This window comes from Oncorhynchus nerka, linkage group LG21 (genome assembly GCF_034236695.1).
Source record: "Oncorhynchus nerka isolate Pitt River linkage group LG21, Oner_Uvic_2.0, whole genome shotgun sequence".
NCBI classification, from domain to species: domain Eukaryota; kingdom Metazoa; phylum Chordata; class Actinopteri; order Salmoniformes; family Salmonidae; genus Oncorhynchus; species Oncorhynchus nerka.
The window spans coordinates 23,205,859-23,221,871 of NC_088416.1; the positions used below are offsets into that span (position 1 = coordinate 23,205,859).

The 16,013-nt window shown below is 45.5% G+C and overlaps 1 protein-coding gene across 1 annotated transcript in view; it reads left to right on the forward strand.

Annotated features, from left to right (window-relative positions):
- LOC115103608 (SH3 and cysteine-rich domain-containing protein 2-like) overlaps positions 1-7,394 on the forward strand; it is a 31,929-nt gene extending 24,535 nt beyond the window's left edge. Inside the window, exons 5-11 of the mRNA XM_029624451.2 lie at positions 183-301; positions 1,949-2,018; positions 2,159-2,247; positions 2,372-2,460; positions 4,867-4,918; positions 5,864-6,001; positions 6,262-7,394. Coding sequence (XP_029480311.2) covers positions 183-301; positions 1,949-2,018; positions 2,159-2,247; positions 2,372-2,460; positions 4,867-4,918; positions 5,864-6,001; positions 6,262-6,360 — 656 coding nt within the window. The 3' untranslated portion in view covers positions 6,361-7,394. The remainder of the gene's footprint in view (positions 1-182; positions 302-1,948; positions 2,019-2,158; positions 2,248-2,371; positions 2,461-4,866; positions 4,919-5,863; positions 6,002-6,261) is intronic.
- The last annotated feature ends 8,619 nt before the right edge of the window (positions 7,395-16,013 follow it).

The window sequence follows — 16,013 nt, forward strand, 5'->3', positions numbered from 1 at the left end:
TGGGCTGGGCCTCCCTTAATGGTAGTTATGATGGCAGTTATACATGATCCCGATCTGTGATGCTGCTTCTACAAGGTTGTGTGTGTTTGTGTGTGTGTGCGCGCATGTGTTTGTGTCTTCTTGCATGTGTGCGTGTCTGTGCGTGTGTCCCTGTAAAGGTTTAAATATCTGTGTGTTTTCAGGGGCAGGCCGGGGGCGTGGGGTGGACCCTATTTACGCAGCCCTGCGCTATGGGACGTCCCTGGCACAGATGAGCCGCTCCAGTTTTGGGAGCGTGTCCGAGTCGCCCACACACAGCCAGGTATGACCTCGCCACCTGTACCATGGGGACACGCAGTCTGTTAATTAGTGACTCTATAGATGGTGTCTTCACCTTCATGTGACCCTGTATTCAATCTTCACATGTGCCTTCCCCTTCGTGTGACCCTGTATTCAATCTTCACATGTTCCTTCACCTTCGTGTGACCCTGTATTCAATCTTCACATGTTCCTTCACCTTCGTGTGACCCTGTATTCAATCTTCACATGTTCCTTCACCTTCGTGCGACCCTGTATTCAATCTTCACATGTTCCTTCACCTTCGTGTGACCCTGTATTCAATCTTCACATGTTCTTTCACCTTCATGTGACCCTGTATTCAATCTTCACATGTTCTTTCACCTTCATGTGACCCTGTATTCAATCTTCACATGTTCCTTCACCTTCGTGTGACCCTGTATTCAATCTTCACATGTTCCTTCACCTTCGTGTGACCCTGTATTCAATCTTCACATGTTCTTTCACCTTCATGTGACCCTGTATTCAATCTTCACATGTTATTTCACCTTCGTGTGACCCTGTATTCAATCTTCACATGTTCTTTCACCTTCATGTGACCCTGTATTCAATCTTCACATGTTCCTTCACCTTCGTGTGACCCTGTATTCAATCTTCATATGTTCTTTCACCTTCATGTGACCCTGTATTCAATTTTCACATGTTCCTTCACCTTCATGTGACCCTGTATTCAATTTTCATATGTTCTTTCACCTTCATGTGACCCTGTATTCAATCTTCACATGTTCTTTCACCTTCATGCGACCCTGTATTCAATCTTCACATGTTCCTTCACCTTCGTGTGACCCTGTATTCAATCTTCACATGTTCCTTCACCTTCATGTGACCCTGTATTCAATATTCACATGTGCCTTCCCCTTCGTGTGACCCTGTATTCAATCTTCACATGTTCTTTCACCTTCGTGTGACCCTGTATTCAATCTTCACATGTTCCTTCACCTTCGTGTGACCCTGTATTCAATCTTCACATGTTCCTTCATCTTCATGTGACCCTGTATTCAATCTTCACATGTTCCTTCACCTTCATGTGACCCTGTATTCAATTTTCACATGTTCCTTCACCTTCATGTGACCCTGTATTCAATCTTCACATGTTCCTTCACCTTCATGTGACCCTGTATTCAATCTTCACATGTTCCTTCAACTTCACGTGACCCTGTATTCAATATTCACATGTTCCTTCACCTTCACGTGACCCTGTATTCAATCTTCACATGTTCCTTCACCTTCACGTGACCCTGTATTCAATCTTCACATCTTCCTTCACCTTCATGTGAGCCTATTTCTCTTGTCCTGTTGTGTTTCTGTACAACAGGAAGGCTGTTTAAAAAAATAATACAAATGAACCCTTATTTTAGCAGGTAAGTTGACTGAGAGCAGATTCTCAGGCTCTGAGTCATAGAGATATATTGTAGGTAAGAATGCTAGTTGAAGTGAGGGAGAATTTCTGGGATTACTGGTTGACGGGAAAAGTTTTGACATAGAAAACCACAGAAACACATTTAGTGTCTCGATGTGTCCCGAGTTTGTCCTCTCTCACTCTGTCTCTCACTTCCTCTATGATTTGTTGTCTTGAATCCCTCTTTTTCCATTTCTTTTCTCTGTTTCTCAGGGTGAAGGAGGAGAGGAGGGGGAGCAGAGGCAGTACAGCATGGAGGAGGAGATGCCACAGGAGACAGGGGGTAAGAACACGTGTGTGTGTGTGTCTGTTTGTGTGTGTGTGCCCTAATGTATTTATGTGTGTGTATCTTGAGTATGTACATCCTTGCTTGCTGTCTGACCTGATCGTTCAGGCTGAGTGACCCATCTCCTTGTCTGTCAGATCTGCCTCCGTGTGAAAACGAGAAGGCTGAACCTGAGGGTGGGGGCAGCGAGCAGCTCCAGGAGCCTGTAGAGGAAACCAGCGTGAAGGTACACACACACACACACACACACACAGTCCTTTTCCTGCTAGCTGACCTTATGTTCAGAGACACTATATTTAACTAAAATGTTTTTCCGTCTGTATTCCTTCTCCCTGTCTGTGTCCATCCAGGTTCCCAGGCGTATTGAGGTTCACTCCATCCACACGTATGTAGCGCTCTTCAAGTTCCTGCCTCAGGAGCACAACGACCTCGGACTAGAGTGAGGGGTGGAATGGGGTCTGTTTGTGTGGGTTTGTTGTGTGCCTCTATGTGTGTCCGTCCCAGCTGTCATTTCTTCGATATTCAAACGTCCTTCAAACGTCCTTCAAACGCCATCTGTAGAAGGGACAATGTGAAGGAACCCTTAAGGAGGTGCAGCATGGGGCCTCCCGGGTGGCGCAGTGGTGCCACCAGAGATTCTGGGTTCGAGCCCAGGCTCTGTCGCAGCCGGCCGCGACCGGGAGGCCCATGGGGCGGCGTACAATTGGCCCAGGGCCGGCAGGGATATCCTTGTCTCATCGCGCACTAGCGACTGCTGTGTCGGGCCGGGCACAGTGCGTGCTAACCAAGGTTGCCAGGTGCACGGTGTTTCCTCCGACACATTGGTGCGGCTGGCTTCCGGGTTGGATGTGCGTTGTGTCAAGAAGCAGTGTGGCTAGGTTGGGTTGCGTTTCGGAGGACGCATGGCTCTCGACCTTTGCCTCTCCCGAGTCCGTGTGGGAGTTGCAGCGATGAGACAAGACTGTAAACTACCACGAAATTGGGGAGAAAAAAAAGGAGGTGCAGCCTGCTAAATATCAAACACAACAACAATTACCGCCCAGAAAATACACACAGTCAGCTTTAGGGAGGGGCTGAGTGATAAAGACTGAAAATGAATTAGAGATGAAAGGATGAGGAGAAATATGGAGGGACTAGATGGAGAGAACAGCTTGAAACAGACACAGAGGGAGAGGAGAAAACAAGGGGGCTGGGGGGTGGGGGGGAGAGACAAAAGATAAGCAAACAATGCCAGCAGAACAGAGAGAGGGTAGAAGGGAGTGAGAGGAAGAGGAGGAGGAAGGAAAGATAGAAGAGTATAAAGGTCAGGATGTGTGTTAGGGAGAGAAGAGAGCTGTGGGTGCAGGTAATAAAGAGGGATGGGGATGGCTCACAGCCACCTGGTGTCTCACGTGTGTGTGTGTGTGTGTGTGTATGTGTGTGTGTGACAGGCCAGGACGATCAAATAGGGCAGCAGGGAGAGCAGACACCCAAGGGACTCCATAGAGAGAATTTGTGTAATGGGGACGGTACAGTAGCTCTGTGTATATAGGACAGTACAGTATACTAGCTCTGTATATAGGACAGTGGATACTAGATAGTCTGTGTACATGAGTCTGATTCGTGTTTTTAAGTGCTGGGTGCTTGTGAGCTGTGACGTCATGGAATTTTGGGTGATGGTAATTGGCCAGCCAAATGACCGCGGTCACCGTAATAACTGTTCTGGGGAAAAATAGATATACACATTTTCTCCTTTCCTCTGCTCCTGGCTGCATGTGCTGCCATAGAAATATAATTAATAGAGTGGGCGTCCCCATTCAAGTCGATGGGGGCATAATGGGTGGAAGTAAAAGCAGGAAGTACCCGTCAATCTGTGCTGTGATTTGTTGATTCAACTCAACTGACATTACAAAAAATGCATTACATCGCATGAGCCACGTCAGTCAACATCTACATCGCCATGGAAGGTCTTCTGTCACAGTATTAAACAGCCTAGGCAACTGAAGACACGTTTGCTACAACACCTTGCTTGCTTCGGCAAGGAGAAACAAAGTCTCATTGCGTTGTTAAGAGTCCATGTTACCGCAGATAACCGCACCACTGCCCGGCCGCCCCGTCTCCAGTCAGCTGTTCGCTCCGCAAAAAAAAAGAAATCACCTCAATAATGTTTTTTCTTTAAGCGCTTGTTTTATTTTCATATTTTCAGCCTTCATCCATAACTGTCTGTTGCGCGCTTATACGGTCGTTGTGCCAGATCTATGCTGTACATGCATGTGTGCGTGTGTTTCCTTTTGGGGGGGGTCTGTGAGTTATTGTGTATGTGTAAATTGCGTGCATACATACGTGGGTGTGTGCTTCTGTGAGTGAGAGAAACATAGAGCGGGAGAAAGACAAGAGTCACCGTGCTTGACACTGATTGGTGCTATTACGTCAGTTAAACATCCAATGATATGTTGCTCTTTTCAACGTCATTATTCTGTGTAGGAATCAAAGTCACCTGTTCCTTACCTACATTTTATTCATTTACCAGACGCTCTTATCCACAGCAATTAGGGTTAAGTGCCTTGATCAAGGGCACAACAACAGATTTTTCACCTAGTCGGCGCGGGGAATCGAACCAACGACTTTTCGGGTTTATGGGCCGACGCGCTTAACCTCTAGGATACCAGCTGCCACCTCTGAGTCATGTGAGGGTAGCATGCTGTGTGCAAGGATACACCACAGAGTACAGTACTCACTCAGTCTACAGTCCCTATACTCTGGTCACATTTGTTTGAAATCATGGACACATTCTCCCTGTATGGTTCTCTTCACTTTTCTTCCCCCTTCCCTTATATTCCTCTCTGTCTTTCTTTCTCTCTCTCAGGCCTGGTGATCGGGTGCTGGTCACTGATGATTCTAATGAAGAGTGGTGGAAGGTGGGCAATGAATAATCTACACCACTGTAAATGTGTGTGTGTGTGTGCGTTAGTTAGGCGTGTGAGTATGAACTATATCACCTGACATATTGTTTGCCTCTCCTAAACATCCAGGCAGTCAGAAATAGAAACATAATTTCCTCAGAAAATCAAATGAAATCAAATTTATTTATATAGCCCTTCGTACATCAGCTGATATCTCAAAGTGCTGTACAGAAACCCAGCCTAAAACCCCAAACCCCAAGCAATGCAGGTGTAGAAGCACGGTGGCTAGGAAAAACTCCCTAGAAAGGCCAAAACCTAGGAAGAAACCTAGAGAGGAACCAGGCTATGTGGGGTGGCCAGCCCTCTTCTGGCTGTGCCGGGTGGAGATTATAACAGAACATGGCCAAGATGTTCAAATGTTCATAAATGACCAGCATGGTCGTATAATAATAAGGCAGAACAGTTGAAACTGGAGCAGCAGCACGGTCAGGTGGACTAGGGAGAGCAAGGAGTCATCATGTCAGGTAGTCCTGGGGCATGGTCCTAGGGTTCAGGTCCTCTGAGAGAGAGAAAGAAAGAGATAATTAGAGAGAGCATATGTGGGGTGGCCAGTCCTCTTCTGGCTGTGCCGGGTGGAGATTATAACAGAACATGGCCAAGATGTTCAAATGTTCATAAATGACCAGCATGGTCGAATAATAATAAGGCAGAACAGTTGAAACTGGAGCAGCAGCACGGCCAGGTGGACTGGGGACAGCAAGGAGTCATCATGTCAGGTAGTCCTGGGGCATGGTCCTAGGGCTCAGGTCCTCCGAGAGAGAGAAAGAGAGAATTAGAGAAAAAATCACTTTAAGAGAGAAACATAATGAATTAAACTAGCGTTGCGACCCGAAATAGCTTTTTAATTAGTATTTATTTGAATATATGTCACAATTACTTTACGTGTCATCTGTGTGGCAGGGAAAGAGTGGAGACAAGGTGGGCTTCTTCCCTGCTAACTTCGTTCAGAGGGTGCGCCCAGGGGAGAGGGTGTGGAGGGTCACCCAGCCTGTCCCTGCCAGCCGAGGGATGGGCCACATGCCAGTGAAGGAGGATCAGGTGAGACATTCATTTTGTCTCGTCTTTCTTCCTTTGCCCTGTAGTTGTGCCAAAACTATCTATTTCTTGTCTGCTTCCACTGCCTTTCTATTTGAACCTCCCTAAACACCCTTGTCTCTCTCTCTCTCTCTCTCTCTCTCGCTCTCTCTCTCTCTCTCTCTCTCTCTCTCTCTCCCTCTCTCTCTCTCTCTCTCCCTCTCTCTCTCTATCTGTCTGTCTCTCTCTATCTCTGTCTCTCTCTCTCTGTCCCTCTCTGTCAGATCTGTGTGGGGAAGAGTGAGGACGGTGAGGGTTTCCTGAAGCTGAGCAGTGGGAAGAAGAGAGGACTGGTCCCTGCTAAATCCATTGAGGAGATCTAACCTCTGTCTCAACACCAGCCCCCCGTCTCTCTCTCTCTCTTACCAGCACCCTGTAACCTCCCCACACACCCCTGAGGAGGACCAGCCAGTCCGGGGGTCCTCCAACACCACCCTACTAAACTGAGTGGGGAGCCGTGATAGTTCAGCTTGTGAATTCCAGGTGATGTGGAGGATGCTTCAGCTTTATCCTTGCTGACCTTGTCTCCTCCACCCCAATGTAGCTGACAACCCAGACTTGAAAGGGTTAGCTTCCCTTCCACAGTGGGTTGGCCTAGGTGTTGTGGAGGACTATCTAAGACCCCAGTACCCCATGTTTTCCTGCTGTAATGTACCTTAGTCTATTAGTGAACTGGGTTGGTCTGTAGTCCACACCACAGGGGTACGAGTTTTAGGACTGAAGGACTGGCTGCTGTGGACTCCAGTAACTTCCCTCGGGATGGAAGGAGACTATTTTCTGTCTGATGAGTCTGGTCTCTGTGTGTGATTTGACCAGTTCTTTTTCACTGTCCTCTATGGCTGGATATCACGAGGCTGAAGAATGCAGGATTAAGGGCGTCGCACACTATACAGTCGAAACGTGGCGCGTTCTGTTTCGCGCATATGTAATGACTCAAATGTGTTTTGGTGTTTGGCAGGTTTTTTTTTTTTTGTCTGTTCGCTCACACAACATTTTTTATTGGGGCAAGTTGAAGTTCAGTAGCCGACGTCTACGCCCTTTCGTCTGTCATTGGTCAACTGTAGTGTTTTCAAATGAAGGTCCTTTAAGGGAGTACGAGAGCACAGTCGTGAGCGGACACCTAGCCGAGTTCTGCCAGGAGCAAACAGAACCTAGTATTAGTATACGTTGCCTTAATCAGGAGGATTTACTTGTGTTGTGTGTGGGGGGGTAATGTTCCTGGTCACTGCATGGAAGAAAACATTTGTTCTTTCTCTGATGAACTAGAACAAGTGTCACACTCCTGATGGCAGCATCACAGATGGACGCCCACTATGATCACAGTAATTCATTAAAGAGGTGACCGTGAAGGAGATAATTGCATGCTGAAGGATGCACTTGTTTCAATGTCGGTGTCAGTGAGATGTTCAAGATACCGCCGATGGTTGTAGGTTTCGGGGCTCGCGTTTTCTCTCCGCTGTTCCTTTGGTCCACCTTCTCTCTCTCTCTGTCGCTCTCTCTCTCTCTGTCGCTCTCTCTCTCTGTCGCTCTCTCTCTCTGTCTCTCTCTCTCTCTGTCGCTCTCGGTCTCTCTCTCTCTCTGTTGCTCTCGGTCTCTCTCTCTCTCTGTTGCTCTCGGTCTCTCTATCTCTGTCGCTCTCTCTCTCTGTCGCTCTCGGTCTCTCTCTCTCTCTGTCGCTCTCGGTCTCTCTCTCTATCTCTCCTTCCCTCTTCCATCTTTCTCAGCTATCACATTGGTCCCTTGGCAGGGATTTGACTTCAGCTTAATTTAGACTGGCACAGAACTTAACTGCTCTGCAAGGACGGATGGACGGGCAGGTGGGTGGGTGACACTGGGCAGAGTACACCCTGCTCAGACCGACCAGACAGCCAGCAGAGGACAGGACAAACTAGGTCTATTTCGACACACACTCTCTCAGATCCTGACTCACTGGCTGACTCACTGACATTTGACCTCGCACTTGGCAGGTTCCAGAAGGTCATGGATGTAAGCCACGTCATTCTATTGTACAGGTCAATCAGTCGCACACTTCAGAGAATGTGTTTTTCTATGTCCTATTTATGAAAAATACAAGAGACGACATTAGATTGGGGCGGTGAATACTTACATAAATACTTCAGTGTTTTTTTGTTCTCTCCCTCAGTAGTGTTTGAATAGCCTAGACTAGAAAACATCTATGAATAGAGTTATTGTTTATAAAAAAAAGAAGAAGAAACAAATGGAGCAACAACACATTTTTTTTAACTGCTCTAAATTTGTTTCAATTTTCTGGCCAATTTAGCAGACGGGCACTGAGGAGCCGTGGAAGACTTGGGAAGTGTTTTCGTGTCTTTTGACTCGTCTGTTTGGTTCACCGCTGGTAAACAAACAACAGCCAAGAGCCAGTCGGCTGGAAAACCACATGAACAGACCTTGTAAGTGTGACCACCGGACATGGTCCCGCTGGTCTGAGGGACAGGGAGCGAGGGATATGGAGGGACAGGGAGCGAGGGATATGGAGGGACAGGGAGCGAGGGATATGGAGGGACAGGGAGCGAGGGATATGGATGGACAGGGAGCGAGGGATATGGAGGGACAGGGAGCGAGGGATATGGAGGGACAGGGAGCGAGGGATATGGAGGGACAGGGAGCGAGGGATATTGAGGGACAGGGAGCGAGGGATATGGAGGGACAGGGAGCGAGGGATATGGAGGGACAGGGAGCGAGGGATATTGAGGGACAGGGAGCAAGGGATATTGAGGGACAGGGAGCGAGGGATATGGAGGGACAGGGAGCGAGGGATATGGAGGGACAGGGAGCGAGGGATATGGAGGACAGGGAGCGAGGGATATGGAGGGATGTAGACAAAAGGGGTTGACCCAGGTGTTGAACCATCATGAATCAATGTGTCTGTATGCAGCTTTCTTTGTCTATGGATGACCAATTCAACACTGATCACGTCAGTCCATCTCTCTCTCTCCATTCCCCACTCGCTTTCCCTCTGTCTCTGACACTATTGGGCATTTTTGCTGCTAGTGGGAAGGGTGGCTGGACTGTTGTATTGTACATGTAGATGTAAGCATGTTTAATGATAGGATAATGGGTTGGATTTCAACGTTTCCATAATGTACTGATAATTTATTGATTTAGACAGATATCTATCTACTTGCTGAGTTGCAGCACGTAGCGGTCACACTGTTGGCATTAACGGCCAATAACATGTCCCCTCCCTCTTCCTGTAGTATAAGAATGCAGTATATACAGTAAGTCATCGGAAGTGTAAAAGAAGTACGATGATGAACATATTGGGTGCGTTCGTAAATTCAATCTGGAGTGCCAGAGTACTCAAACTAAATTCAGATTGTTGTCAGATTGTCCGTTGGTAAACGCCCTCGGAGCGCTCAGACACTGGACGCTCCGGCCGAGGAGGAGGTTTGATCCAAGCGTTCAGACCCCACAACGACAGTCAAGCACCCAAGCTAACTTGCTAGCTACTTACAGACACAAATGAGAGAACACCTCACTCTGACCAGTTTACTCGCCCTAGCAGAGCTGGTTAGGCTGTTTTCATGTTATCCAGAGTGTTGGGGACTGTAACTGTTCTGCCGGCAACAATTTAATTACGCTTTCTTTGCCGACGTTTACTGACGCCGGCCATATTCAACGGGTGTGGCGTGTTCGTAAATTCATCAGTTATACTCTGGCACACTCAGACGAGAGTGCTCTGAAATCAGTGTAGATGGGCAGAGCGAATTTACGAACGCACCCATTATTTCATGTTTTGTTCCTCACATTGTGCATGATAATATGATCATATTTGCGTCTATATCCTCTGTGTGTGTGTGGACGTATGAAGTTTCACAGACTGTGATGAATATTGTATTTTCCTTCCATTGGGTCCATGTGTTCCTATGTGTAGCAAGGACTTCTCTGGTCCTCACAGTCCCAGACCAGGAGCTAACAAGACCACAGTGGGTGTATAACTGGATTTAATTGTTTGTTAGCTTATTCGCTACCGAATTTTCACACAAAATGTACATTATCGGTGTGTTCATGTAGACTTAAGAGCCTGTCACCCTTTGTGGACCCTGTTTGAGTCGCTCTTCGTGTAGCATTTCTGTGTACAGGCCCTGGCCTCGTTTCCCAGTTGCGATGTAACTTAAGCATTGCGACGATTTGACCAACTTTTTAAGGAGCTACTGCCTCTGAAATGTTGGTCATAAATGGTATGTCACGGAATGAAGGGTACAGGAACAGTTTTTCGTGTTTTATTTGTATTTTTATATCCTGCCCATAGATAGCAGAGCAGCACACAAGTAATCATCTATTCAAAGCGACGCTGCACGCGACCCGATCATTATGCCCATGGTCAATTTGGTTTGACAGTCAATATCCCTATGGGGCAAGTTAGGGACCATCAGTAAATTACACAATTTTGGGACAATATTTTAAAACTTTAATAGCTCCGAAATTCAATGACTTAAAAAAACTCAAACCAATTGTAAAAATTAATATACAAATATTGCAAGCATTTAACCTTTTACTGCAGTGGGCTAAATCAGGGTCACACAGAGTGTTTCTTGGTAGTCTTAAACACATCTGCTTAGAAACAAAGTATACACCTCACACACATGGTTATGGGCTTAAAAATAAGAAGATGCCTTTACCTTGTCAGATTTAGAGTTGAAATGTATTCCATTCTGAGTTTGCATCCCAATATTACACGTTATATACATCACAGAATACTGAAATGTAACAAAACTTTTTGACATAGAAACAAGATTTTCAGAAGTTTTTTCAAAATAATGTTGATTTATTGTGAAATTATGAAAAATATGAATAACATTCCACTCATGAGGCCACTAGGTAATTTGACTGCATGAAAGAGCTACTGAGACAAAAAAAAGAATATGCAACATGAAAATATTGTCCCATTTACATTGTGTAATTTATTGATATCCCTAACTATCCCCAGAGATAGGCTGTCCAAAGTCAAACCATTCTTTCCCCGATTAGCTGAAGCTAAATAATTTGGCTAACTATTCCCACCTGCGAACACACAAGACACCCACATTAAACCACACCCCAAAACCAACTCACGTTTGAATTCAGTCATGGCCGCTAGCATTTGATAATGAACCAAATCCAGAACAAGGCAAAATTAGGAAGTGCAGTCACCTTTTAAGAGTGTTACCCAAACAAGCATGTAGAGAGGCATACCGCTCGCGTCATTAGACCATGTGTCGATACTGATTGGATCAAAAGAAAAGCAGCACTCTCAAATCAGCTTTCTCCATTCAAATCTTACCTTAACATTATAATTAGAATTATCCCACAATCCTGACGATGGATGACTTCCTATGAGATATTACCACCTACAGTATGGCTGGAAATAAGCTATTGATGCAGCTTATTATGCTTCCCCAATAATAATGCACTAAATCACAGAGTGGGCCCATCACTGCACAAGTGTTGTCACACATCATGAAACACATTGAGGCAAAAAAATACAGATAGTAGCAAAATAGAACTGAATTGAATGAACATTAAATGCATTTCAGTATGATTGAAATAGGTTACATGGCCATGTAACCTATGTCTTTTAAAGCAGTCATCTCACTTTTCATTTGAAACACAATTGTATCCTTGACTTGTCTGTAACAAATACTTTGGTAACTTTGTATTTGTAGTCAACTTCGTTTTGAAGTTATCCGCAGTCACAGTCAGACAGATAGAATCCAGATGTTTAGCAGGAGATCTGTGAATAACGTGACGCAGAAGGGCACTTTGGGCACGAGTGGTCTGCAAAAGGTTTTTAAGAGCCACGTTACTAACGAAGGCTCTGGGAAAACACCTCGGCTACTAAAGACACATCGTCTACAAAGTTCTAACGATCTGATCTGTCAAGATGAAGGCTCTGGGAAACAAGGCTCTGCACAGTAAGTGTATGTTTTAGTGTGTGTGTGTGTGCGGGATATAGCCTTAGTTAATATTACTGGAAGAACACATGCCTCAATAATAAATAATAAAAACTCTTTAACCTTGAATGAAACTCTGGTGTTGTGTGAGTATCTGCCTCTGCTCTCATTCTCCCTCATCTAGCCACGTTACTCTGTGATACCAGCACCATGTCCTCTTTGCTCTCTCTTCGCTCTCACTCAGTCGTTCTCACTCACTTCCGCTCTACAGACGTCGGACCTTAATTTGAGACAGTTCGCTACAGCAGGAAAATAATCCCGCAGCAACAGGAAATGTGATTTATTATGTGGATTATAATAAATGGACGTTGTTAAATGTTTTGATGCATTTTTCACAAGGGAAAGTCAAGTACAACATTTCATGAATTGCATTCTCCTCCAACACACCTCTTTCTTTTGTGAAAGAACCTCTACACTTCATTTTGCAGGGTAGGATAGTGTGCAGAAATCCAGTAGGTTTGGAAAAGACAATGGTATTCCAGACTCCTTGTTTAAGTATAGGGATAACAAACGCTTTACTGAAATGGGGCCTACTTTTATAACTACCAATGACTGCAATCTGGCCTTTCTCTAGTGTGTGTGCCTTAGTATGAGTGTGTGTGTTTTCTCCTATTCTCTCAGCCTCCACACTGTTACATTAGAGAGAGAGGGTGTGTGTGTGCGCGCAGTATGTGTGTATGCCTGTGTGTGTGAATGTGTGGTGTGGGCACCCTTCCTGGCAGAGGTGTGTTACAGCAGCAGGGGTATTTTGGTGTCCTCTTGTTTGCCTGTAGTAACCATCATCTGTCTAATTGGTGTATAAGCAGCAGAGCATGGGAGGAGGCATGCTGAGTGAAACAGTACTTAATGGCACCCACCCACACACAGTCAGTCACAAACGCAAATATAGGGACTAAATATTTTGATGCTTATGCAAGGAACACAAATCGTAAGGGGTTGTGCTGTCGTTTCCTAGTTTACAACGAGGCTGCTGAAAGGAAGAGCTCTGACAAGCCAGAGAGAGAGAAGCGGAGGTAAAGAGATAGATAGAGGAAGAGAGTGGGGGGGACTGAGGGAGAGAGGTGCCAGAGGAAGCTCCATATCAGAGTGAAAGGTAACACTTTATTTGGATTGTCCATCTGTAGATGCTCTACAGACTATCAGTAACATTTCAACTAACCCTAACCTTCACCTTTATCCTAACCTTCATTCTAACCCTAACCTTAGCAAGCAGTTGCTTATCAACAGATAGTTTGTTGATAGTATGAGATTCCAGACAATCCAAATAAAGTGTGAACGAGTGAAAATAAATGAATCACAAGCTCTATGTTATGTCACTGACCGTCGAACATCCCCTGGTTTTTGGGAGTCCTGATGGGTTCATGTTTGTTCATAATTTACAAACCAAAATGAATGAATGACATGTATGCAGGACACGTCTCCCGAGGGGAATAAACAGGCTGTCCGCTGTACCAATTGATCTTCGGATTTCTGTGAGCGTGATAGGGCAAAGCTAGCCTGGGAACCCTACTAAGGTAGATAGAAGGCTGCATTGGAAGGCTTTCTGAATAAAGTTTGCTGCCCTGTGCAAAGCCTGATCTTAAGGCCAAGATACTACACCAAAGGTGAAACATACACTGAGTGTACAAAACATTATGAATTTAGTTTTTTTTTTTTTGCCTCAGAACAGTCTCAATTCATTGGGGTGTGGACTCTACAAGGTGTGATGCTGGGATGCTGGGCCATGTTGATTCCACTGCTTCCCACAGTTGTGTCAAGTTGGCTGGATGTCCTTTGGGTGGTGGACCATTCTTGATACACACAGGAAATTGTTGAGCGTGAGAAACCTACTACCATACCCCCTTCAAAGGCACTTACATCTTTTGTCTTGCCCATTCACCCTCTGACACACATACACAATCCATGTCTCAAGCTTAAAAATCCTTCTTTAACCTCTCTCCTCCCATTCATCTACACTGATTTGAAGTGGATTTAACAAGTGACATTAATAATCAATCAATCAAATGTATTTATAAAGCCCTTTTTTACATCAGTAGATGTCACAAAGTGCTGTACAGAAACCCAGCCTAAAACCCCAAACAGCAAGCAATACAGTGGATGGGAAAAACTCCCTAGGAAGAAACCTAGAGAAGAACCAGGCTCTGAGGGGTGGCCAGTCCTCTTCTGGCTGTGCCGGGTGGAGATTAGAACAGTACATGGCCAAGATGTTCAAACGTTCATAGATGACCAGCAGGGTCAAATAATAATAATCACAGTGGTTGTAGAGGGTGCAACAGGTCAGCACCTGAGGAGTAAATGTCAGTTGGCTTTTCATAGCCGAGCACTCAAGAGTTTGAGAAAGCAGGTGCGTTAGAGGGAGAGAGTCGGAAAGAGCGCGGGTCCGGGACAAGGTAGTACGTCCGGTGAACAGGTCAGGGTTCCATAGCCGCAGGCAGAATAGTTGAAACTGGAGCAGCACGACCAGGTGGACTGGGGACAGCAAGGAGTCATCAGGCCAGGTAGTCCTGAGGCGTGGTCCCTCCGGGAGGGGAGGGAGAGACCATAGCTTTCACCTGGATTCACCTGGTCAGTGTATGTCATGGAAAGAGCAGTTGTTCTTAAAGGAAAATTCCACCCAAAACTGATATTTTGGCATTTGTTTCATTAGTCCAAACTGTTTGGCTTGTCAGCAATCAAGTTTTCAAGATATGTAACTTTCAAAATGAAGCCTGGTTTGGTGAGTCATGTTTTGGAGAACGCATGACTTGACCTTCGCCTCTCCCGAGCCTGTTGAGGAGTTGCAGCGATGAGACAAGATTCTAATGGGATCACAATTGGATATCACGAAATTGAGGAGAAAAAGGGGTTAAAATACCAAAAATATATAAATACAGAAATCATCCCCAAAATGCATCATATGGGGTTGATTTCTGTATTTTGAAAGTTGCATATTTTGAAAACTTGACTGCTGACAAGCAAAACATTTTGGGACTATGTCAACAATGGACTAATGAAACAAATACCAAAATATAGTTTTGGGGTGGAGTTTTCCTTTAATACACTCAGTGTAAGTTTCTGTCCTGACCCAGAAGAGCCACCACTACGGTAGTAATTCATCATCGTTGGCTCACCAGCTTCTCTAAACACTTCACTGTGACGCCTGCTGCCCATCTGTTGTGAGTCAAGGCCCTCTGTGTCCTCCTCCAACTGATGAACTCTGCTACTCTGCTGTGGGGGACAACTGGACAGAAACTTGTAGTTAAACAATTCCACCTCTCTCCTCTGTTTTCAGTCTCTCTCTGTCTGCCTGTCTCTGACACTGATGTCATTCAATCCCTCCCACAAGGTCTCGTACAGGGGCGCAACTTTGGTTTTAGAAGTGGGGGGGACATATATTTTTCTGTCCAGTCGGATAAACACTCCAAACAGCCTATCTGACCGCTTAGAGGCGGCGTCCGCACGGTGCTAAAGCACACAATTGCACAAAAGCAATTTTGGAATGTGTCCCCCCCGTTCCCCAGTTAAACTGTGTTCCCCACTGTGTTCCCCAGTGAAAGTTGCGCCCCTGGTCTCGTACAAACAGACACTCACACACACTCTCACTCATATCAACCCTCGCTCTCTCTCTTCTCTCTCAATGTCTGTTTCTCTCCTTCACATCAGTCTCCTTCTTTCTCCCTTCCTCTCTCTCTCTCTCTCTCTCATCCCTTCCCCCTCTCGTCCTGTGATTCATCACTGCTGACTGGGAACGACTGACTCACTCTCTTGTTCATAGTTACAGTTTTTCTCAATTGCTAAAACACTAAAACCCGTTGGCTGAACAAAGTTATCAGTTGCCTGGACTCATTTAGCTAATTTTGCAGTCTGTTGTCAATACCTTAAACCATTTCGCATGGTAAAACACAATTTGCAGATCTCACTTAGACTTTTCAGCAAAACTCTAAACACATTCTCATTCTCAAAACACATTCTGCACTCTAATGCACATGTCATCCATACTGGTAAACACAAGTGGCAACAATCGAATACAAATAGAGAAG